This window comes from Neoarius graeffei, chromosome 11 (assembly GCF_027579695.1).
Source record: "Neoarius graeffei isolate fNeoGra1 chromosome 11, fNeoGra1.pri, whole genome shotgun sequence".
Classification (NCBI taxonomy): domain Eukaryota; kingdom Metazoa; phylum Chordata; class Actinopteri; order Siluriformes; family Ariidae; genus Neoarius; species Neoarius graeffei.
Genome location: NC_083579.1, coordinates 7065652 through 7092540, shown reverse-complemented (window position 1 = coordinate 7092540; position 26889 = coordinate 7065652). Strand labels below are relative to the sequence as shown.

Here is a 26889-nt window from a genome sequence, read left to right as displayed (position 1 = left end):
CAACCTTATACATCACAACATTTCTTTCTTTCCAAAGTTGCATTTATTTTTCACTCAGATCTTGTCTTGACGCCTGGAGAGTCGAACCCCTCTGTAAAACGTCTCCAGCGTCCCAAAAACTTTCAGTGGAGTTAAGTTCAGGACTCTGTGGGGTGTGAAAATGATTCCTCATGCTTCCTGAACTTTCACAATCTGAGCCCTAATTTTATTCCCATGCCTTCAGGGAATTAAAAAAAAACAAAACATTGATGTGATGACAATCTGGTCATTCAGTACATTCAGGTGGTCAGCTGACTTCAGTTTATTGCCCCATAATGTTGCTGAGTCTTGACCTGACCATCTGAATCAACCCCAGATCAGAACCCTGTCTCCAGAGGCTTGTACAGTGGACATTATGTATGATGGGTTCATCGCTTCATGAGCTTCCCTTCTTACCTTGACACTCAGGAATAGGGTCAATCTGGACTCATCAAACCCAAGCCACATGACCTTTTTCCATCGCTCCAGAGTCCATCGCAAATTGAAGCCTTTTCTCCTGATCAGTCTCACTGACAAGTGGTTTTCTTATGGACACACAGCTGTTCAGTCCTAATGCTGAGAGTTCTCGTCACCTTGGGAGCGTGGAAATGATCTTACTTTCATGATTAAACATAGTTGTGAGTTCTACTCTCGATTTTTTTTTATGATTTGACTTCAAGCGTTTAACTGATCTCTGATCATGGTCAGTCAGGATCTTTTTTTCTGGTCACATTTCTCCCATGATGTTGATGGTTCATCTCTATCCCTCCACGTTTTAATGATGCGTTGGAAAAGTTCTTAACCCAATTCCAGTCATTTTAGTTGAAATGTCCAGGCCAATAATTTGACCTTCTGAAACACAGGAACATCTTTTCCATGAGCACGAGATGCGACTTCCAACATGGCTGTTTAAGTAATGAGAAGCTACTCACTGCATCAGTTCAGGTTCAACGAATTGTTTCCAGGAACATGCAAATTGTCAAGAAGCTTGCGTCCATTGTTCGGAAGCCCAAAAATCACGCTTAAATTAACCACAAGTATCCAATTTTTTTTCCTCCAAAGGTTCACCCTTTGGAATAGCTTTGCTCATTGCCAATTAGACAGCCCAGTAAATTGTAAAAGTAATTTGGATCATACAGTAATAAAGTTCCATTTCATGCACAAATTATGTTGCTGATTTAAACCATATCTTGGATTCAAGTGTGTCACGATGTTAGCAAATTCAGCTAACTCAAAACTTATTGCCATTAGCTTTCCTTCAGTACAATAGCCCTTTTTTTAAGACGAAGTTTGTTAATTTTGAAAAAAAAAAAAGGGTTCCAATGAATGCAAATAATGTTGTAAGGAAAAATGAGACTGCAGGAAGTAGATAAGATTTATTTTAACGTACAGTAGATATGCAAGCGGAGTTATTGTTTCCTGCTTTTTTAATCAAGTATTTTAGAAGCACCACCTCCAGATTATAATCAAGCACAAAGAACAGAGGCAAGCCGATTTTATGACATAAACCACCATTTATTTGAAAACACCATCAAGTCAGTACATGATGTATAGACACAAATGTACAGAAGTAAATTAAAAAGTCATTAATTTATAAAATCAATCATTCGATTAGATATATACTGAAGATCCGTACACAGAGAGGAAATTACATTCGTGCGTGTGTAGACAAACTTTCGTCCGACGTTACATCAGTGGCATGAAGCGTCTGTCTTTCATCAGGCTGTGAGAACCGCAAACAAGTACAAATAAATTAAACAAAACAGCACAGCAAAGTCCATCCTGCTGCGTCTCTTCAGCAGGCTGTTTTATTAAAAAAAAAAAAAAATTAACCCTTCTCTCTTCTTTTAGAGAAGAAAACCTAGCATAGGTTTGCCATGATTTTTCCAGTCCTCCAACAAATTTTTTTTAAACTTTTTATCCATTTATAGTTACATTTAGTGTTGTGAAACATCCAGGAAACATTACTTCCCGTCCTTGCTTACGTTACATCAGCTCTAAACACTCGCAACCTCATGAGCCTCGCCTTTTCTCTCGTTAGACGTTCGGTAGATGTACCACATGTAACCTGTGTAAATACAAACCTGCGATAAACAAAAACAAATGTAAACCTGCTGTTAAAGAAAATTAAAAAGTCGCCCCAATCTGACCAATCAGAATTGAGAATTTGCCAGGTGTAAAAAGTATTCCTTGTGGTTGTTTATTTTTCTTAAAACGGCGCATTAGCAACTTGCATTTTAGCAGATTATGCTGTGCTTTCAGGGTGCAAGATCTTATACATCTGGTGGCCACTTTATTAGGAACACCTGCTGTTTGATGCGGTTCTCTAAAAATCAGCCGATCCCTCAACAGCAGCACGATGCGTAAAATCACGCAGATACAAATCAAGAGCTTCAGTTAATTAATGTTCCTAATGTTCAAACAACAGAATGATGGGGGGGGGTCTCATAGTGTGACTTTCTTTCATTGTAGCATGGGTGTTGGTTAGGGTGCATCAGTTGCCCCCTAAAAATGAAAAGTTCCTCCGATCATGATGCATTTTTGTTATGTTCCTTTTGGTAAGAAAACACACTGGGTGAAATCTCATCTCATCTCATTATCTCTAGCCGCTTTATCCTGTTCTACAGGGTCGCAGGCAAGCTGGAGCCTATCCCAGCTGACTACGGGCGAAAGGCGGGGTACACCCTGGACAAGTCGCCAGGTCATCACAGGGCTGACACATAGACACAGACAACCATTCACACCCACATTCACACCTACGCTCAATTTAGAGTCACCAGTTAACCTAACCTGCATGTCTTTGGACTGTGGGGGAAACCGGAGCACCCGGAGGAAACCCACGCGGACACAGGGAGAACATGCAAACTCCACACAGAAAGTCCCTCGCCGGCCACGGGGCTCGAACCCGGACCTTCTTGCTGTGAGGCAACAGCGCTAACCACTACACCACCGTGCCGCCACTGGGTGAAATATTTTGACAAAATTCAAAAGTTTAATGGTGGCACCAGGAGCTCAAAGTTATGGAAAAAGCTGCTATTTTATGACTTTTATGACAAAATTTCGATCACTTTTCATGAAACATTATGGCACCTTATAGAGTATACCAAATATCTAAGGCCCCGGTCACACCGCCCGAACTTTGCTGGAGCGTTCCTGGAGCGGTGAAAAAAAATTCATCACCGCTCGTAACCGTTCACCACCGTTTAACAAAAGTTGGCCCCCGTTAAAGCAACGCCGTATACGCTCGGCCACCGCTGATGTTTCTCGAGGGGCCCTCCTACCGCTCCGAAAGTTTTGAGCTGCACAAAATATTGCGAGCGGTGAGGAGGGGGCAATTTTCCGCCCCGGCAAAGTTCACCCCCGCACCACCAACGCCCAGTCAAAGTTTGGCACCGCTAGACGCAAGTTCGTGGACGCTTGGGTCCGCTAGGCCAACGTAGAAATCTTGAACGCTGGACCACCGCTGCTTCGCCAGCGTTGCCCGGGCAGCGATTAAACGTTGCACAAACTTCGGTGGAGCAGTTGTAAGCGTTTTACGAGCGGACACGGGGTTGCTGGAACGGTGTCGGGCGTTGAAGCAGCTATCCATGGCGGCGATGAACTTTGGTTTGGCGTTGTTATAGAGGTGTCAGAGCGGGACCAGAATTTGGCTATAAATACGGGGAGAAATGGACCAGGAGCTCATTTGGAATCGAGCTGCCGTTGAGTTCAGACCTCATCTATATCGAATTTGCTCAAAGTTACAGTAAAACTGTATCACCATGGATGCTGAGAGACTTGCTATGATTGGTGCTAAACCAACTTTATACCCCCGCCGAGCCAAAGCCCGCATGCGCAGAACGCCGCTATACCAACGCTTGCGTCACTGCTAAACCAACGCTCGCTACCGCTAAACTAACGCTAAAGCAACGCCGGCTTCAGCGGTGCACCGCTAAGCCAACGCCCGTGTTTTCGATTTTTTTCCCATTTTGTGCGCGGTGACTAGCGTTGTCGAAATTCGGCCCCCCCTCCCTACCGTTCAAGGAACGCTTCAGCAAAGTTCGGGCGGTGTGACCGGGGCCTTAGATACACATTTTTAGTACATATTCTAAATATATTATCAAGCACAGTTTGAGTTTTAGCTGTTCATTGAATCGATTGTTCAACTACTTTTAAACAATACAAATGTATTATGAATCACATTAATGCTTCTCAATCCCTTGCAAAGGTTCTTAACATGATCTCTGGGTCACAAGAAATCAATAAATGGAGTCCAACATTGTGATTCAAACCTTATGTGAAAACATAAAATAAGCGTTTTTTGGCAAAAAAAAAAAAAAAGAACCTCATGGTGCCACCATTAGACTTTTGAATATGGTCAAAAAATTTTACAGGATGTCTTTATTGGTGAAAAGGAACACCCAAACACAAATGCATCAGATTTTATGAAAGTGAGGGCAACTGATGCACCCTAGTGTTGGTTTGAGTGAGTATTTCACAAACAGCCGATCTCCCGGGGTTTTCACACACAACCGTTTCTAGAGTTTACACAGACAAAATGGTGCAGAAAACAAAAAATAGCCTCAATGAGGCTGTCGCTCATACTGTTGCGTGCGAGTTTGAAATTGCATAGGACTCTTGTGTAGCTGCATCCATGGTAGGTGGCACCACCTGGTGAACAATTCTTGCTGGAATGTGTTGTTAGAGTCTTCTGGGCGCGTTTCAGTGAAAATGCCCAAGCAGTTTACGAAGAGTAGCGTTTAATAGGGCTGTAACAATATGCGTATCGAAATCGAGATACGCAGAGCCACGATCCGTATCGCGATACAAGAAGGCAGAATCGCGGTACACCCTTTCAAACTTCTCCTCAGCCCAAAAACAGAGGTGCTTCCAAACTTCAATTTATGAATACTTTACTTTTTATTTAAATTACATTTTAAACTTACTTAAATTACTTTTATTTTTTTATATCTATTAGTAAGTCGTTTTTTCGCCGACCTGCGACAATCTTCTGCGAGTCACGCAACGTCCGCACTCGCCACTGGCAGAGCATTCATTTCTTTTAAGCAGTCGCCATTCTGGTTGCGACGCGGGGAGCGAATCTGTAAACAAGCAGCTCGTTGGCTGGCTAGGTGTGCCACAAGCCAATCACAATCACTTGACCGGAAAGGCATGCAGTGTTGCCAGATTGGGCAGGTTTAGGTGCTTTTTGGCTGGTTTTGAACATATTTTGGGGTGGAAAACGTTAGCAATATCTGGCAACACTGAAGGCATGTCTGCTTGGGCGGAAGCCTTCTGCGGCAGTTACATTTTGACACGCGAGCAACGTTTCACCATAAAAATTCCGTAATTTCCATCTGTTTTCCGCGATCACAGAAAATCATTGGCCCTATGAGAGTGAGACAGTGAGAGAGCCACCCCCCCCAAAAAAAAATCTTAACGGATTTACACGATTTGGAAAAATGACTTTCAGAACCGAAAAAAACAGAGCTTCCGGCTCAACAGTATTATTTTGAGAAATAAAACAGTCGTTGGATATACATTTGTTCATTTTTGCATACATATTACTCATTCTCTGCAGTGGTCTGAATTATTTGTTATTAAATAGTTAATGTAAGTAAGTAAATAAGTCAAATTTACTACTTTAAAAACACATTTTAAAAAAATCGTGGGTGTATCGAATCGTGGGTCAAAAATCGCAATACGAATCGAATCGTGAGTTGGGTGTATCGTTACAGCCCTAGCGTTTAACATGACGAGTCACCCAAAAACTTCAGATGTCCATAAAATCGTGAATAAATGACCGATGGCGCCACTGTCTTGACAACTTTTATGCACACACACACACACACACACACATCTGGGGAACACTGTTTGATCGAAATCCTGTCGGAGGAGTAGCGATTTTTGTAAATCGTGGATGGACAGGCGACACGTGATCGCATACGTTAATCCGAGCTGGCTTACAGCTGGATGAGCTAAACACAAACAAACATCGAGTGAACAACAGTTCTGTGGGTGGAAACAAACGCCTTGTTGATAAGAGAGGTCAGAGGAAAATGGCCAAATTGAGCAGATCAAGCTGCCAGGAAGTATAAAGTAACGCTCAATCACGCTTTACATCTGTGGTGAGCAAAAAAAAACATCTCAGCATGCAACAGGAGAAAGAACATATTGGGTTCCACTGCTGCAGCCAAGAACAGGGATCTTAGAATCAACAACCATGATCCTATTAAAGCGGCCACTGAGTGTGTATTCATAATACTTCAGGTCATGTATTTGTTTTGGCTGTAGTTGTGGTTATATCTTGGCAATACCAAGGAATATTAACGTGAGAGCCAGCGATGACATTTTGCTCCACAGACATCTTTAAAAGTGACTGATGTCAGGGCTTCTGGATAGGATGCAGCTTCTGCAGGACCATATTAGGGCTCGAAGTAGGACTGGATCAACAGGTACGATGAACCGATAACAATCGCACTTTGTACAGAAAAGATAAAACAACACTAATCGAGCAATCATTGTTCATCTAAGTTCCTCATCAGGAAATTATGCGTTTTCATGATTTCAGGTTGAAAATGAAAATACCGAGGCTGCAAGAAGAACTTCCCTGAAGAGCTGCTTCCCCGATTATAAGACAGACAGACACTTTACATACTTGCGTCTGTATATTTATAGCAGACTGTAGCCACACACACACACACACACACACAGGTTGTCAAATCTGAAGCTTCCAGACAAGAAGCAGTCTCTATACATGATTCCCTAATAAACAGACATTAAATGTGTGTGTATATATATTTATAAACCTATTCATGAGAAATCCAAGTGCAAGTGTCTTCTAAAAACAAGCTGCTGATTCATACAGCTTCCTTCCATCATGGACCCAAATGGAAAGTGTGTATCAGCTGGAAACCGTACACAATAGCGTCCATCTGATCATTAGGCTCGACAGGACTTGTTACACTTCCTGTTCTTTTGCAGGAAATGGCTGATTCAGAGAGAGTGAGCTTAAAATCAACACAATGAGGACAAACACAACCACACTCGAGCTGAGGTCAGAGTTTACATGAAGCCTGAGCAACTTTGGAACCGGTTCGTCTGTTGAGGGAGCGGCAGATAAACGATCCGGCGTCCATCAGCTTCTGCAGGTCTACTCCCTGGAAACATAAATTAAATCAAACACACACACGCTAATACATGACTCAAAATACCCAAAAACAGTCTTTAGTGGAACTGTAATTCAGCTCAAGTTAACGAGTCATTTCCTCGTATAAACAAAGCTGACTTTATATAACTTCGGTTGCCTTTAATTTTATCCCCTATATAAACATTCAAAATTTTACAAACCATATTTTCAACACAACACATTCCCAGTTCTGGTCCTGGAGAACTGCCTGTTCTGCATAGTTTAGTGTTTTGCTTACTCTACACACACACACACACACACACACACACACACACACACACAAAACGTAGTTTTAGGTGCATGTTAGAGCACCGAGACCATAGATTTACACAGAAGACTAGATGACTACGTTCACACTGCAGGCTGAAGTGACTCAAATCCGATTTTTTCGCCCATGTGAGACCTGTATCCGATCTTTTATTGACAATATGAACGACACAGATCCGATTTTTTCAAATCCGACCCAGGCCGTTTGGATATGTGGTCCTGATTCCGATTCCTATCTGATCTTTTCATATGCGACTTCAGTCTGAACCGCCAGGTCGCATTCATCCGACTTACACATCATCAACAAGCCAAAAACGTCACCATTCTGCGCTGAAGTAGGCGGCGGGTCTCTCAAAAAAAAGTTACAACAACAAAACCCTTGCCCTCTTCCTTCTCAACCGCCTCCTTAACATCAGGCTATTGTGCATGTTCTGGCTCCGTCGCAACAACAACTGCATCATCGCCAGGTACTCCATGCTGGCTACCGTCATACACAGGAAACTTTAGGTTACTTCCGTAAACACTGGCCATGCTCACTGCGTGTGACGTCGTCGTATCCTGCAATGCGCATGCGGAACACTTTTAGGTCGCTTTTCGTTCATACTGAGGATCACATACAAGTCGCATATATTTGTTAATGTGAACGACCTCACAAAAAAATCGGATTTCACAAAAAAATCGGAATTGAGCATTAAGCCTTGCAGTGTGAACGTAATGGATTCCTCACCGTGTATTCCAGAACATCCGAACAGGGCGGCCATCTTACCACAGACAAGGGGTATGAAGACTTACGCAAGCACAGCACAGCCCAGCACTCACATTATGATTTACAGGAAATCAAAGTACTGACTTCGATGACAAGATGATGTGTGTGTCTGTGTGTGTTTTAATTGTAGATGTTTATATCAGTATGTTTAGTTTTATTTTAACTGCACATTGGAGCCTAGTCAAATGAAATTTCAATCTTCTGTGCTAACGTATATTGACTTTGACATGATAATCAGCTTTGAATGTTCTTTTTGTAAATGTAAAGATATCTTTTTATCCTTGGAAGTATAACCACGTGATTAATTAAATGCTTTTTTTGGTCACAAACTACCGTGAGTCGCTGTCACTGTTTTATACTATTACTTACTCGGGCAGTGCATTTGTTATTATGCTATGATGTGAGTTTGCATTTGTTATTATGCTATGCTGTGAGTGCATTCGGTTTTTGAGGTGGATGAAGTACTTCTGAAGTTTCAGAAGTGAGTAAGCTGTTTATTTAACTTTAGCTTCCCCTACGGCCCTATCACATGTAAAAATATTTTCACTAAAAATTGGAAATAAATTGTATGGTTATTTGTCCTAAGGCCGCAGTTATCCATAAGTATGCAGTGTTAGGCTTCTCACAGCAGAGGAATTTCAGCATGCATCCTGTCTTACAGTCTGTAGTATACTGAAATATTTTCGCCAAGCTATGCGTATTTTTTTTAAACATAAAATGATTATTCATCATTAATATCATAAATACTTCCGTTTGTTTTTTTTATATAACAAACCAAACCGTTTGAATATCGATTGAAATTTGAGGAAGTTACGGTCATCTGAAAAGTACATATCGCTACCAACACAATGTAACGGGTAAGCCAGCTGTCTGAGGTAAGATGGCCGCCATGTGCGGACGTTCGACTTCGTTGACGGGCAACGGGGATGAGGCATCTAGTCTTCTATGTAAATCTATGACCGAGACACTAAAATGTGCAGGGCACAGGGTTCTACAGGACCAGGGTTGTGATCTTGACTATAAAAATATAATATTCTTATTCTGGTGCGAGATTTGATTTGGATTGGTAGCGTTTTTGCTTTTACATCTGAGAAAATGGCTGAAAAAGTTCAGGATCATATTAGCCCTTATATCATGGTCATTTTTTTTTTAACCCCCCCTCATGAAATCAGAAAGTTACAGGAGGTTTTGGAACAAGCCCTCAAATAAATAAATGCGCCCACAAACCAACCCCCCCCCAATGATGGTTTAAAAAAAAAAGTTCAAATTTGACTAACTGCAGAAATGTGTAACTGGAGGTTCACGAGAGAGTTAGTCATCACAACCCCCCCGTACAATCCAGTCCAAACAGGACTTAAAAAAAAATATATATATATATATATATATATATATATATATATATATATATATATATTTATTTAACAGTTATTCCACGAAATCGAGTCGTGCATGAGCTGATAGCCGACGAGGCGCGTAGCACTGAATTGTTTAAAGCCTCGGTCACAACCGGCCGTACGTGCTCCTATGGCCGGTCTACGTGCAAAAAACGCAAGAAATGCACGGAGGGCGCGCGTGTGACGTGCTGATTTTCGAGCCGTAGACCGGCCGCAGAGGTTCTTTGTCATGTCAAACAAACTCTACGGGCGCTTACGTTTTTTTCAGGTTGCAAGACAAACTTACGGCCAACGTGCGCCTTTCTCCACAAAAAAAAAAAAACGCAGCGATTTGGGAAACGCCAAAAATCGCATGGCCAAAAAAAAAATCGTACATCTGGTTGTGACCTAGGCTTAAGCAGTGTATGACGAGATTGAGTGGAATAACTTATTCTATCCACATTCACTGGATATTGAGAAACGGAGCATTTTTATTTTCAGCAAATTCGATAAATTAAAAACTTGATACAAAACGTCCAACAATAATCAGTTCTGCTTGGCGGACACGTGACAATTGCATTCGTGCGCAGTAAAATATTCTAATTTGACGAGATTTACATCAATAATCGATCAATGTTAACACATTATCCAAAAAAAAAAAGAAAAAAAAAGCTTCAAACTTTCGAGTTTTTATTTCGTCCTCGGTTGGTTCAGCAACACGCTCCGCCATTTTGTTTTTCTCGACTCACAGTATATAAGCTGATATTCTAGCCAATCAGAGCGTGCGACTGCTCATATCCAGTGAACGCGGATAGAATAAAATGTATTTGCCTGTTTTATTTTGTAATGCTTGTGTTTTGGAAGAATAATGCTCAAGACCTCAGCTGGATGAAATTTCACCCCAGACCTTTCACTGAATACCCTGGAATGAACTCCTTGGGGGGGGGGGGGGGGGGGGGGGGACGTCCAAATAGTTCATTATCCCGAAAAGATCGTGATACTGAAATGGATCCACTTGTCACACCACTCGCTCACTCTTTACAGAAAACAAAACCAACGGTGTTTAATTTATATTTCCGCTTAATTCACTTGCATATTTACAACGGAAAGGAAACAAGTCACACTCGCTGTCATTTACTTGCCACATCTTTTTTTTTTTCCCAGCCCATTGTGTTGATAGCAGATAGTGTTATGGAAGAACTCTTGGAGCCCTTTTCTTTAAAAGTTGAAACTGAATTTTTCAGGATACCGTATTCTTCAGACAAATCCATTGCTTTCTCAGCACGCTTTAGACGCTCCAGGATACAAAGCTCGTCTTTGACAGCGTCACGTCTGCACAGGCAGCACCATTAGGACTAACTGCCTTGCACCTGTTCCAGATTAGAGTGCAATCACAGCGTGCACTTATAAGGACTCTCACTACACACAGACTTGTGTATACGAGCTGTACCTTGTGTCTCACATTACCAAGCCTTTTTGTAACACTGTTGATATTCTGGTTTCCGACCGTTTTGTATTTTGCTCATTGTCTCCACCTTCGATATCCTGTCTGTGTCTTGCCTGACCATAGCCCGTTTCTCAACTGATTTGAATGTGTTTTTAATAATTAGGAAAATAAATAAATAAATAAATAAATAAACAAAAACCTCTTCCAGCAACTTCATCCTGACCATTCGCCTACATTTTCTGACAGACGGACACAACCTTAAGTTTACGAATAGCCATGACGACAACAGTGCTTATGGAGTAAAGACTTGAGTAAAACTGCTTTTAGCTCATGAGGTCCTTCTAAGGGATTTTTTTTTTCCAAGTCAGTGATCACGGTTCTCGATAGTTGTTCATGACTGACACCCAAGCGAGGCTCGTTAAGCCTTTGTTTTATGACATTAGTACATATTGTTAACTTGACTGCAGACTTAATTACTTATTATTTGTCTCTGATGGGAAGAAGAGCGCATGGCTTACTAACCGTTTTTTTTTGGAAGACTGACTCATCATTAAAGGCGGGGACACGAACTTGGTTCATTATATGCGGAAGTTCGTAGGAAGAGTTTGTTATGTTTAATACGAAATGGTCATCATTTTGTATTGTGCTGTTATCGAAAAATAAATCAATGACGTGGTGGTGTAATGAACTGGTATCACGCTGGAGCGGATTCTTTTCCATCATTTCCCAAAAGTAACAAATTTATTATTAATTTTGGAAACTTAAGAGACACTTCATACTTATGTTTATAGCTGCGTTTAATGTTCAGAAAACTGTTCCTGTTCTCATGTGCACTATAAACAGTCCCCCCCCATGTTAATAAGACACACAGAGAGAGAACCTGCAAAGCATAAACTCCTCTGTCCTTGTCTGTCTTCCATCAGGCCATGAGAAACAGAAAGGAGTAAAAATAAATTACACCGCACAATACAGTCCATCCTGCTGCTTCTCTCCACTTCATCATTAGCTCTAAGAAAGTTTTCGGTTAGAAGGAAGAAGGGGAAAAAAAAAAAAAAAAAAAAAAACACGACAATAGGCCGGCCTTGTGCCAGCGACACCTAAAATCCTTTACTACGTTTCTGATTTATTAATCACTGCATCAGTTGACTGAAATAGTAACACGTCTCCATAACTTAAAAAAAAAAGAAAAAAACGCAAGATGACACAGAGCAGCATCATTACGCACTGCGCCATCCTCTCAAGGTTAATAAGGCAACTGAAATGCAGTTTGTCCTGTTACCAAGAAACCCCGAAGTATAAACTCCTCAGTCCTGAAGATGTCAGAAGTTACAGCTTCATTCACCTCTGACACTGGAGACTCCTTCCAGAAATGTTAATGTAGCAGCAGGGGTGTGGTCAAGCATTGGTTTGTGAATGGAAGGCGGGTCTAGGGAAGGTGAGTAGCAAAGTGATCATACCTGCTGTCAATTGGTGTGCGTGTCTGTCTTCCACGGTGATGACTGAGCGGTGAAGAGGAAAGGGACAACGAAGAGGTGCCCATCTCTCAGCCAAAGCTGGTGTGTGTAAGACATAACATTGAGCTCAAAAGCAAAAAACTCACAATAAAAAGGACGGTGTTTGGAAACATCAGTATTCCCGGCTTTCGGCACCAGTGTGGTGTGTTCCTGGGGTGGGTGGAACACTGTAGCGCAGGCAGGCGGGAAATTACACAGTCCTTTTTATTCTGTTTTGCTTTTCAGCTCAACATTATCTCTCACACACACTTTGGTTGGGAGACAGCAACCTCTTCATTTCCCCCTCTTTTTCATTGCTCTGTCATCATTGTGAAAACACACACACGACAATAATGCCGCTTTTCCACTACCAACGCGGCTGAGTTGGGCTGAGCCGTGCCGTGCTGAGTTGGGCTGAGTCGAGCTGAGTGGGGCTGTTGGAGTTGCATTTCGACTACAACCGCGCTGAGCCGTGCTGGCTGGAAGTGGGTGGACACATTGGGTGGAGTTAGCGAAAGTGGGTGGACGTCACGTGATGTCGTTAGGCGGCGCAAACAGTGACATCAGTGACCTTTTAAGCGGTAGTCTCACGACCCGGATAGTAAACAATAAACATGGAGGACATGGAGTCGTTAGTGTTGCTGGTCTTGGTGCTGTGGCTTGTTGTCACCGACAACGCCAACAGATACTGGCAAGAGCGTATAGATGAGGCGAGGCGCATAAGGCTTCGGAAATTCTCGTAATTCGTAATTATTCTTCTTCCGGGTTTACGGTGTTTACAGATCCCAGCGTGCTCGCGGGGCGTGTGTGGGCATGTGAGGACACTCCTCCTCACCAATTAGTGCACAGGGGAGTGTCTCCTCACGCCCCTAGCCCCACTCGGCTCGGCTTGCTTCAGCCCCACTCCAAAACCGTGCGAGTTTTGGGTGCTGAGTAGGGCTGAAGCGAGCTGAGTCGTGCTGCTCAAAGGTAGTCGAAATGTGAGCCGTGTCGGGCTGAAGTGAGCTGAAAAAGGGTAGTGGAAAAGGGCCATAAGTGTGATCACTTTGCCACTCACCTTCCCTGGCCCCGCCCTCCATTCACAAACCAACACTTGACCACGCCCCCGCTGCCACAGTTAAACAAACATCTTACACAAAACTTCACCAAAAATCAAGCGCACACATTTAATAATTAAAAAAAAAAAAAAAGTCAGTTTAAGCAGAACGTCCATCGTACTCATCCCTGTGCAAGCTGTTACTATGGTAACGATAACATTCAAATGACCGCATTAATAAACACCAAGCTTCTGATCAATATGAACCGAAAATTGAACACCAGTGTCGTAGGACACGTTCAGTGCAGCTCTGTTTTTGACGATGTCATGATTATTTAAAAATAAATAAATAAATAAATTTGAATGAAATAAATAAATACCCCTTTTCCCCCCTTTTGCAGTGATGTGTACGCTTACCGTATGGATGCCGAGTCCATGCAGCATGTACACAACGTCCTCTGTAGCCACGTTTCCAGAAGCCCCCTGAGCGTACGGACAGCCTCCCAATCCAGACACTGACGAGTCCACGACGCTCACGCCGTTCTGTACAAGTTACAAAAACAAAAAAACAAACATCCAAATGCTATGTGACGCCTTATTCATGTTCTAAAAATACTGCTTTACGAATCATCTGCAAAAAACTGACTTCTAGGATGCTTAATGAGATTAAAGTGAAAAAAACAAAACAAAACATATTTTGAGCACATTGCACAAAATTTACCGCGAGACTCCGAACATTACAATCACTACAGGAAGTCGTACAACAAGCCGTATATTATATCCAAAGTTTGTTTGTATATGGGAATGATACTGAGTCAATAATAAAAACCGAATCTTCTACATCCATTTACGAAGTTTTATTCCGAGCTTTTGGACATACGGTCCATCATCAGGGACAGAATGGAAAGTATTCACAAACATCAACAAACCAGTTCAATCGAAAACCAACGACGACGAAACTATAACGCAAGTGACGGTTTAGTTGTTTTCGATTGAACTGGTTTGTGTGAAATTTAAACTCGACATCGTCTGCAGAGCTGATGAACGAATAGCTGACCTGTAGAGCGACCAGGATGTTAGCGAGCGCTTGCCCGTACGTGTCGTGGCAGTGAACAGCCAGGGAATCGACCGGCACCTCCTTCATCACCGCCTCCAGCATCTCGGACATGCTGCCCGGCGTTCCCACTCCGATCGTATCGCCTAGTGAGATTTCGTAACAGCCCATCGCGTAGAGACGCTTCGCTACATCAGCTACCTTCAGTGGTGAGACTTTGCCTTCGTAAGGACATCCCAGAACACATGACACATAGCTGGAAAAAAAAATATTTATCAGTAATCAAACACTAATACAAAACTGCACTGGGTTGCTGCTGCTGCTGCTATAAAACTAAGACGGAGCTCATTTACGTTACCCAAAAAACAAACTCACTGCTTTAACTTACAGTGCTGCTTGAAAGTTTGTGAACCCTTTAGAATTTTCTATATTTCTGCATAAATATGACCTAAAACATCATCAGATTTTCACACAAGTCCTAAAAGTAGATAAAGAGAACCCAGTTAAACAAATGAAACAATACATTATACTTGGTCATTTATTTATTGAGGAAAATGATCCAATATTACATATCTGTGAGTGGCAAAAGTATGTGAACCTTTGCTTTCAGTATCTGGTGTGACCCCCTTGTGCAGCAATAACTGCGACTAAACGTTTCCGGTAACTGTTGATCAGTCCTGCACACCGGCTTGGAGGAATTTTAGCCCGTTCCTCTGTACAGAACAGCTTCAACTCTGGGATGTTGGTGGGTTTCCTCACATGAATTGCTCGCTTCAGGTCCTTCCACAACATTTCGATTGGATTAAGGTCAGGACTTTGACTTGGCCATTCCAAAACATTAACTTTATTCTTCTTTAACCATTCTTTGGTAGAACGACTTGTGTGCTTAGGGTTGTTGTCTTGCTGCATGACCCACCTTCCCTTGAGATTCAGTTCATGGACAGATGTCCTGACATTTTCCTTTAGAATTCGCTGGTATAATTCAGAATTCATTGTTCCATCAATGATGGCAAGCCGTCCTGGCCCAGATGCAGCAAAACAGGTCCAAACCATGATACTACCACCACTATATTTCACAGATGGGATAAGGTTCTTATGCTGGAATGCAGTGTTTTCCTTTCTCAAAACATAATGCTTCTCATTTAAACCAAAAAGTTCTATTTTGGTCTCATCTGTCCACAAAACATTTTTCCAATGGCTTGTCCACGTGATCTTTAGCAAACTTCAGACGAGCAGCAATGTTCTTTTGGCGAGAAGTGGCTTTCTCCTTGCAACCCTGCCATGCACACCATTGTTGCTCAGTGTTCTCTTGATGGTGGACTCATGAACATTCACATTAGCCAATGTGAGAGAGGCCTTCAGTTGCTTAGAAGTTACCCTGCGGTCCTTTGTGACCTTGCTGACTATTACATGCCTTGTTTTTGGAGTGATCTTTGTTGGTCGACCACTCCTGGGGAGGGTAACAATGGTCTTGAATTTCCTCCATTTGTACACAATCTGTCTGACTGTGGATTGGTGGAGCCCAAACTCTTTAGAGATGGTTTTGTAACCTTTTCCAGCCTGATGAGCATCAGCAACACTTTTTCTGAGGTCCTCAGAAATCTCCTTTGTTCGTGCCATGATACACTTCCACAAACATGTGTTGTAAAGATCAGACTTTGATAGATCCCTGTTCTTTAAATAAAACAGGGTTGCCCACTCACACCTGATTGTCATCCCATTGATTGAAAACACCTGACTCTAATTTCACCTTCAAATTAACTGCTAATCCTAGAGGTTCACATACTTTTGCCACTCACAGATATATAATATTGGATCCTTTTCCTCAATAAATAAATGACCAAGTATAATATTTTTGTCTCATTTGTTTAACTGGGTTCTCTTTATCTACTTTTAGGACTTGTGTGAAAATCTGATGATGTTTTAGGTCATATTTATGCAGAAATATAGAAAATTCTAAAGGGTTCACAAACTTTCAAGCACCACTGTATATTCCTGAACAACAGAATCATGTTCTTTGGATAATTTGATCCCCCCCCAAACTGGTGGAGCTTCTTGGTGACGGATTAAATCGAAAACTGATCAAGAATTCAACAGTGCTGCGTTAGTGGCAGTCTCACCCTCGTACAGGGACTCCTTCCTGTTTGGCTGCTGACATCACTTCCTCGAAGCGCTGCAGACTCTCCTCCACAGAACAGTTAATGTTCTTCTTACTGAACAGCTCAGAGGCAGCGCCGAATATCGCCACCTCCTTCGCTCCAGCCTTCACCTAAGAGAGAGCAGTAAACACACTCATCTGTCCAATTTCCTGTACACACACACACACTGATCAGTCATAGCATTATGACCACTGACATGAAAAACACTGATTATTCTATCCACATTCACTGGATATGAGCAATCGCACGCTCTGATTGGCTACTCTACTACTAGGCTATCAGCTCATATAGAGATCTTGCAGTCACATGACCGGAAAGTACACAGCCGCCATCTTGTCGGTAAAAAACACCGCTGAATACTGCTGCACTCGTGTACAAAATGGATCAATTTCAACCGACGGACTACACGGCTCATTTTTCTAATGAACAGATAACTAGATACATGTCTAAAATAAACGACCTACAGATTAGTGACCCTTATCGCTTACCGGACGTAGTTTTCACGACTGGAACTGCCAGAGGTGGAATACCCAGGTGTGTATAATTACCTCATAAACTTTCCCTCGCTGTTCAGTGGTGAAGCGCTGCGTGCTTATAAATCTCTGGACAGTTATCTTTACAGAAATTCAGGATTTGTCAGCCCCCCTCAGATGTGGCATCTTGCAAACAAGAAAATAACAATCCTCATTGGACGGGTAAGTCACTTAAGTATTGAGTACTAGTGCTGATACTAGATATATCAGTAGTATCCTAAAAGTATAAAATTATTTTACATCTAGAGACTACATTGAATGTCTCACCACTAAAGACCCAATCCACCCCCCCGCCCCAACCCTTTTCTCAGGTTCCCACTTCCCGGAATTTTTTTATTAGAGCAAGTCATAAACTTATGTTGCGAATAACTACATGGATATACTGAAATAAATACATGGCGAACCTGAGATGAAATGGTCACTGCACAGGCGCCAGTGATCGTTCTTTCCAGTCGGTTCCCATGCCTTGTTCTTGTTGTTTGCATCGGCCCGGCTGATAGCAGCAATCCACTTTGCACGCCTGTCAGGGTCCCGTGGCAGCCTATGAAACTTTCTTCCCGATTTCTGACCTCTCCTGTTGTGGCAGTTATATGCCATACAACTCTCCGGCATTGTGGCACGGTAATATTTGAAGATTCGGGCGAAAAAAAAAAGAAAAAGTCAGTGTCGGTTAGACGGTGGAAATATGGCGTTTTACCGACAAGATGGCGTCTGCCTACAACCTGGAGCGGATGTGACGTCACATGCAAGTGCTCCATACCATGAGTAGAGAAAAACAAAATGGCGGAGCGCAGAGGTGGGGACTTGGGACTTAGGGACTTGGACTCGAGTCACTGTTTTCATGACTTGTGACTTGACTTGACAAAACATGAAAATACTTGAGACTTGACTCGGACTTGGAAGTTTAAGACTCGGGACTTGACTTGACTTGACACACAATGACTTGAGTGTTATTTCCATCATGTTTTTATTGTGAAAATAAAATGTAATATGCACATACTTCAGTAATTTTGATTGCACTGCCGTTGCGTTGTCACCGCCCTGTCCATCAGGCACGCTCTCTGCGTGGGCTATATACCGGCACGCCCCATGCCACGATGTGTTCACAGATTTCACATCATATCATCATGTCAGCCATCCCAAGAGTCATCACTTTCGGCTTCAAGGGCTACTGCCTAGAAGGTAAACGACGAACGGCGCAGTGCAAGATTTGCAACGTGACGATTTCTGACAGCCAGACCACGACCTCCAATTTCGTCCGGCATTTGAAGATCCATTCTGCCCAGTAAGTTTATTAATGTGTTATTTAGTGACAGCAGCTAAACTCCTCATTAGCCATTGTTAGCCACGAGAGTGAGCGGTAGGAGGATTTTAGCCGTTGCAGATGTAGCTAGGGATTCAGTTTATTATTGTGAAATTCTTATGTGAATGCTGGTAAGCAATGTAGTTACGTCAAGTTTAATGATATTGTATATCAGTAGTAGTAAGTTGATTGTGCACTTTGCAGTCGTGATGCTGAATAACATAAGCAGCTTCCTACCCTGTTGTTCTGTTTCAGGGTTAAGCTAATGGTCAGCTTGTGAACATGTACACGTTCATGAGCAGTACAAATTCGTGTAAGTGTGTTCGTGTACATTAGCCAGACTGTCCATAGGGCATAGAGGCAGGGGAGTTTATCATAGCCGTTTCAAATAGCAGTGCAGCAACCTGCACATTTTTTTCGTCACACTACCAGATCAAAAAAGAAAAGAAAAGAAAACTCCGTCCCACTGCCCATCATGCACTATTGAAAAAAGCGCCACGATTTGGATTCACCGGCATGCCACTCGCTGTTTGAATACAGGCTAGCAGCAATACTAAACTCTGCAAAATAGGCTGACTGTGTGCGGGAGTCTCGGTTCCCGCTGTAACACAGTGTTACGAAAATAAATTGTGCACTCATCCAAACCATGAATTTTCATTTAGTATATCAGGCTACCAGGCCGCCAAAACAATGGTTTGAATGACTACAATTTAGAGAGCACAACTCTGTAACTGAACAGGTGCATTGGATATTTCCCAGTGAGGTAATTTAAAAAGTCTCTGGGTAATTGTTCAAGGAAAGATGAATCCCACGCACTGTCCTTTCCGTATTGTTCCCGAAACGTTGCACTTGTGGTAAGGAGGACAGTGCGTTAGCCACGACCGAAACGTTGTAGGCAAAGTTCCTGTGGAAAGGAATGCACGGGATGCATATTTCATTTAACATTTATTTTCGTAACAATCTATTATAGTGGGAACCAAGACTCCCGCGCCAAAGTCGTTCTATATGTCCCCGCTCCGCACAGGCTGAGGCAGCCTCGGAGAGCGAGAGAGAGAGCGCTTTTGCACACACCTCGTAGCTTGTCATATGGGGTGAGATGATGTCACTTTTGCATGGGTGAACAGGTCTTCTTTTTGAGACCTAAATTATGTCCGACACATTTCTCTATCCTTTGGGTTTTTTTTTTTTTACTGGCGCAAACATACATCGAAGTCACTTCAGGTTTCTCCACGTGTATCTTATTAATAATAATCATCTCATCTGACGTGATTAGAGATTGGAGGAGCTCATGCCCCTGTTAACCCAAGGTGTCGTCCTACCCTCTTTTAACTACGCACATTGCCAATTCTCTGTTTATTTTTCTTGTTGGCTGATGACAATGTGAGAAACTTAGTTGGCTTTCAATCTTGCAATCAATTTTGCCATCAATAAATAACTTTGTGACATTATTACTGTTTTGTTTTATGTATTTTACAGAACATGAGTATTTAAAATGCAAATATTTAACAGGTTGGGCACATGTGCCAGGGATGTTTACTGACATTTACTTATGAATTGCCTTTTCAATGTATTAAATTCATATTCTGCTGCTAAAATTACGCCAATACACCTAAGGTGACTTGACTTGGACTTGACTTATTATAGGACTTGACTTGACTTGACATAGCCTGTGACTTGACTTGACTTGCCCAAGACAAAAAAGACTTGGGACTTGAAGGTTAAGACTTGAGACTTACTTGAGACTTGCACATGTGTGACTTGGTCCCATCTCTGGCGGAGCGTGTTGCTGAACCAACCGAGGACGAAATAAAATCTACTCGAAAACAAACCTCACCCCCCAAAAAAAGGAATAAAAAGTATTTGACGGTAAGAACGTATCTTTTTTCACAATTTGCTCCTGTCATTTCACCGGTTTGTTTACATTCATCATCTTTAAGCTTTAAAAAAAAAAAAAACACTGGTTCAGAAGCTCAAAGAAGTTTGAAAATTACAATCACTGAAATGTCCAAGGAAGAATGAAATAAATATCTAAAGCTATTCTATACCTCGGCACGACAGCAAGACGGCACTTTTGACAAAAAACACCACTAAAACAAAAAGTCAATTCATGCAGCCATCGATAGGTTAAAGCAATAGTTCGGGATTTTTGACATGAATCTGTATGGCATCCCCGTCAACAGTGTTGTGCAAACACACTGACTTACCCCTGACAGCATCCTGTGAGTCCAGTTCTTGTCCAGTTTTGGTCCAGACGAAAGTAGTCCGGCAAGTTTGTTGGGGTCACGAAAGTAAAACGTTTTTCGTCTCAAAACAGTACGTGTTCAAAAGAGTGATATATTTGCATCACAAAACCTTTGCCAAATAAAAAAAAGTCAGACCTCGCAATTATTTGGCGCTATATTTTGTCTCCCTCGGTATCACTGCGCGCTGTCATGTTGACATCTGCACAGGAATCAACACCTTTCCCATTGTTTGGCAGTGATTAGGAGTTCAGATCAGCGGCGCTAACAAGCTAATTTGAGAGCAAGAACAGCGACAATTTATCACCTTCTATAACCTATGGAGCACTTGCATGTGACGTCACAGCCGATCCAGAATGTGACAGACGCCATCTTGTCGGTCAAACGCCATATTTCCGCCTTCTACTTCTACCTTTTCTTCTGGAAAAACCTACTATATACAATTCTACTACAACGGCTGCAAGCTCTCCCTACCTGTGCACGTTTTTTATGTTTTTTGTGTGTATTTTTGCGTGTTGTTCGTCTGTACTGGACTTCAATATCCACTACAACCGTATGGACTTACTGGACATTGGTTTCCAGCAGAAAATGACGGTTTGTAGCGATTTCCATCGCATGCACAACATTCCAGACGAGAAAAAAAAAAAAAAACATTCCGGACGAGATAGCGAGACCAGCGGGGTCTCCGTGGATTGTTATTGGAAGCAAAGCTAAGGAGGCGGCGCCGGGAGAGGAAGCAAAAGCGAGTCAGAGTTGACTAAGCTCAGAAAACAGCCACTCAAATCTCCACTGCTAAGCCTCTACCTCTCCAACGCCAGGTAAACAAGACGGACGATTTGGAATTACCTTATTCTATAATCGGCTGGTCAGTGCTATACTCAATACTTAAGTGACTTACCCATCCAGTGAGGATCATTTTCTTGTTTACAAGATGCCACATCTGAGTCGCTGACAAATCCTGAATTTCTGTAAAGATAACTGTCCAGAGATTTATAAGCACGCAGTGCTTCACCACTGAACAGCGAGGGAAAGTTAATGAGGTAATCATACATGTCCGGGTATTCCGCTGGCAGTTCAACATCCACTGTCACGGTCGTGAAAACTCCGTCCGGTAAGCCATAAGGGTCACTAATCTGTAGGTCGTTTATTTTAGACATATATCTAGTTATCTGTTCATTAGAAAAATGAGCCGTGTAGTCCGTCGGTTGAAATTGATCCATTCTGTACACGAGTGCAGCAGTATTCAGCTGTGCTGTTGACCGACAAGATGGCGGCTGTGTACTTTCCGGTCACGTGACTGCAAGATCTCTATACAATAATATATTTGTGAAAATGGTGCGCACTTGCGACTATCCAGGCTGTAGCAACAAAGATGTGGCTGAATCTCCGCACACATTTCACCGTTTTCCCATGACGGACGTGTCACTGAGGAAACTTTGGCTTGTTGCTCTGGGCTTCCATGTGGACTCCAAACAGGCAAAGGTAAAAAAGCTTTGTGTTTGCAGTGCGCACTTCAGCGACGACGACTATGTTTCTTCATGCCCAGGACTGAAGAAGAAACGGGTTTTGAAGAAAGCTGCTGTCCCTGCACCCCAGGTAAGAACAAAGTTGTACCGCCATGCTTTCAAGCGGACAGGCTTTCAAGAATCAGCTAGAGCTAGCTGCTAGCAACGTTGTGTTTTGAGACATGAATGAAAGACATGTTATCTGCCCGTGATATTACGAGATACTGACATAGAGCAAACATATCCTAACTCCAGACACATTTGTACATTCCAAATTTACGCCAAGACAATGGTAACATTGAAATGAAAACATTGGACAGGACAATATCAGTCCTCCCAGTTCTACCCATGGTATCAGTGCATAGTGACTGGGTGATGCACGGAGGCTGTGCAAACTAACAAAACACCTGTAGGCTACAACATGTAAAAAAGGAGTCAACACTTACCCTGAAGACAACTGACCATCGGGTCCAGCTGGCCTGGGACGCTTCTTCCAGTTAATTTTAGGAATGTGGAAAAACGTCTGCAAGACACCAACATTCAGGAGTGCAGGGAAGTCAGTGTGGTTTGTGATGCAGACAGCAGCTGGCACGCTGGCCTCCTCGTCAATTGAAAGGTTTTGCATCTGTGGCATGATGAGATCCCATTCGTGGCAGCAGTAGCACTCCACCTCTGTCTGCATTACTTCACATTTGGAACAAGTACACCACCATTTGTCGGTCACCCGGTGTCTCGCGGCTCCAGCTTCACCTTCTTCCACTTCTCTGTCCACCCTTTCTCTCTCTGCCCGTTCTAACTCCATCTGGCGAATTTCTTCATCTGTATATTCGGGTTCATAAAGATATCCCTTTGGCTGTGAGATGAAGTCAATGTTTTCAACGTCGCTGTCGTAGTCAGACATGTTGTCGCTAACTTTGCTAGCAGTAAACAATGAATGAAACAGCCGTGGCTGTCACCTGGCGGCAGCGCGCAGTGATAAGGGAGAGAAAATAGTGCCAAGCGATTTCGAGGTCTGACTTTTTATTTGGCAACGGTTTTGTGATGCAAATATATCACTCTTTTGAACACGTACCGTTTTGAGACGAAAAACGTTTTACTTTCGTGACCCCAACAAACTTGCCGGACTACTTTCGTCTGGACCAAAACTGGACAAGAACTGGACTCACAGGATGCTGTCAGGGGTAAGTCAGTGTGTGTGCACGACACTATTGATGGGGATGCCATACAGATTCATGTCAAAAATCCCGAACTATCCCTTTAAGTCGTCCGCCTAAGTGGAAATGATTGTCGGACGTTTTGTGGAAAGCTTTTATGTATCGAATTTGCAGAAAATAAAACATCCTGTTTCTCAAAATCTAGTGAATGTGGAGAGAATAAAAGTGATTTCACTCAATCTGGTCGTACATGGATTATAGACAACTCAGTGCTACGCACTTAATCAGCTCATGTACAACTCGATTTCATGGAATAACAGTTTATATACCTCATTACACTGGCACCTGTTAAAGGGTGGGATATATTAGGCAGCAAGAGAACAGTCAGCTCTTGAAGTTGATGTGTTGGATGCAGGAAAAATGGGCAAATGCAGTGTAAGGATACGAGCGACTTTGATAAATTGTGATGGCTAGATGACTGGGTCTGAGCATCTCCAAAATGTGTGTGGGGTGTTCCTGGTATACAATGGTTAGTACCGAACAAAAGTGGTCCAAGGATCCAAAGGACAACCGGTGAACCGGCGACAGGGTCATGGGCGTCAAAGGCTCATTGATTCACATGGGGCACGAAGGCTAGAACATGTGGTCCAATCCATACAGTAGAAGACCTAATGTAGCACAAACTGCTGAAAAAGTTAATGCTGGCTAAAGGGCTCATACCGGGAACACCTTACAACATGTGCCATTTTGGAGATGCTCAGTCAGACCCAGTCATCTCGCCATCCCAATTTGTCAAAGTCACTCAGATCTTTACACTACGTTTGCCCATTTTTCCTGCTTCCAACACGTCAACTTCAAGAACTGTCTGTTCTCTTGCTGACTAATACTAATATATCCCACCCCTTGACTGACAGGTGCCATTGTAATGGAGACTCAATTTTTTTTACTTCTTCACCTCTCAGGGATCAGAATGTTACGGCTGATCAGTGTTTTATACACCAGGCAGCGTGGTGTGATAAAACTACCACCCATATCCTGGTCAAATATTTACAGTACAACCACAGAGTTTTTATTCAAATATTAGCCATCTAACTTATTATTAACTGACATGGGATCCTTTTGAGATCTGTGAGAAACTGTACGACAAAATACTGACGTAGGGGGAAAAAGAAATATATATATATTAGTTTTGGGGGTTTTTTTTATACAGAAAAATCCTAAAGGTGATGATACACGGGGCAACTTTTTGGGCAATGTTGCCGGCAACGGGCAACTAGGTGAGACACAGGGCAACTTTTCAGGGCAACTAACAATGGGCAACAACAGTTAGCAACGGCAGTTTACAGTTAGCTAAAAAAAAATTTAAAAAAAATAAAATAAAATCGATGTCTTAATTTTTGCTGTGGCCATTTAATCAAGCTGTCTGTTGTTTTTTAGAGCTTTGGTGAGGTAAATTCCTCCATATAGAATATTAAAATAACAACTTACCGGCGTAAAAACAGATGAGGAGTCTCTCCATCTCTTCACTCCACTGACACTGCAGCCGCCATATTTGTTTGAAATTTCTGATCCGAACCTCACCGGAGGTCACATGACTCGATACTCGCGTTCTGATTGGCTTATCTCAAAAAGTTGCCAGAGATTATCAAAACCATTCAGAAAGAAACAGTGTTGCCCAATCTCAATAGAAAAGAGTCAAAACGCAATTGCCCAGCAACATTGCTCGGCAACATTGCCCAAAAAGTTGCCCCGTGTATCATCACTAGGGCTGTAACGATACATCCAACTCACAATTCGATTCATATCGCGATTTTTGACCCACGATTCGATACGCCCACGATTTTTTTTTAAATGTTTTTTTAAAGTAGTAAATTTGACTTAACATTTACTTACTTACATTAACTATTTAATAACAAATAATTCAGACCACTGCAGAGAATATGTATGCAAAAATGAACAAATGTATATCCAAAGACTGTTTTATTTCTCAAAATAATACTGTTGAGCCGGAAGCTCTGTTTTTTTTGGTTCTGAAAAAGTCATTTTTCCAAATCGTGTAAATCCGTTAAGATTTTTTTTTGGGGGGGGGGGGGGGGGGGCTCTCTCACTGTCTCACTCTCATAGGGCCAATGATTTTCTGTGATCGTGGAAAACAGATGGAAATTACGGAATTTTTATGGTGAAACATTGCTCGCGTGTCAAAATGTAACTGCCGCAGAAGGCTTCCGCCCAAGCAGACATGCCTTCAGTGTTGCCAGATATTGCTAACGTTTTCCACCCCAAAATATGTTCAAAACCAGCCAAAAAGCACCTAAACCCGCCCAATCTGGCAACACTGCATGCCTTTCCGGTCAAGTGATTGTGATTGGCTTGTGGCACACCTAGCCAGCCAATGAGCTGCTTGTTTACAGATTCGCTCCCCGCGTCGCAACCAGAATGGCGACCGCTTAAAAGAAATGAATGCTCTGCCAGTGGCGAGTGTGGACGTTGCGTGACTCGCAGAAGATTGTCGCAGGTCGGCGAAAAAACGACTTACTAATAGATATAAAAAAATAAAAGTAATTTAAGTAAGTTTAAAATGTAATTTAAATAAAAAGTAAAGTATTCATAAATTGAAGTTTGGAAGCGCCTCTGTTTTTGGGCTGAGGAGAAGTTTGAAAGGGTGTACCGCGATTCTGCCTTCTTGTATCGCGATACGGATCGTGGCTCTGCGTATCGCGATTTCGATTTCGATACGCATATCGTTACAGCCCTAATCATCACCATAACTAGCTGTTTATTCACCATTAGCACCATGTGTGTTTTTGCTGGTACTTACAGCAGCTCTGTAGCCCTTCAGATTTGGAGCCAGCACTGGATAATTCACCCCAGGCTTCCTGTTGATGCCTCGCATCACTTCCTCCTGGTCAGCCATCTATGAATGGAGCAAGGACACAGTGACTGGGCTGTTTTAACACCTTCAATAATTGCGATTAGAACCTGTTAATGGCGAGAAAGAAAGATTCGAGGTATGGACGGTCAGTCAGTCAGTGGATAAACAATGGATAAATGCATTCCAGGTTTTGTCATTTTTGTCCAAGTCGATCCCCAGCAAGTCAGTTTTATAGTACTGGTGCAACCAGAGGCATCACTACATGAAGGTATCCCAGTGTTTCTTGAATTACATTTTATTGGCTAACTGGGATCAGATATGTTTCCCATTTCTGCTAGAAAACTACTAGATATCGAGCTACACTATGATCACATGGATATTGATTATGTGGATACAGCCAATGAAGTACTCAAGAGTTACGGGGAGGGGGGGACGGACAGGAAATAGTTCCACCATTGATTAAGCGATGTATCTCATGATGTGCCCAAAAAAAAAAAAAAA

At 42.4% G+C, this 26889-nt stretch overlaps 1 protein-coding gene across 2 annotated transcripts in view; it reads right to left on the bottom strand.

The window, feature by feature from the left end:
* Positions 1-1512: 1512 nt before the first annotated feature.
* The window catches only part of hmgcl (3-hydroxy-3-methylglutaryl-CoA lyase), a 46339-nt gene continuing 20962 nt past the window's right edge, over positions 1513-26889 (bottom strand). For both annotated transcript variants that reach the window (XM_060933337.1, XM_060933338.1), the window contains exons 4-8: positions 26335-26430; positions 16743-16891; positions 14626-14878; positions 13986-14111; positions 1513-7157 (exon numbers count right to left, since the gene is read on the bottom strand). In XM_060933337.1, the coding sequence (XP_060789320.1) occupies positions 7056-7157; positions 13986-14111; positions 14626-14878; positions 16743-16891; positions 26335-26430 (726 nt within the window). In that variant the 3' untranslated portion in view covers positions 1513-7055. The remainder of the gene's footprint in view (positions 7158-13985; positions 14112-14625; positions 14879-16742; positions 16892-26334; positions 26431-26889) is intronic.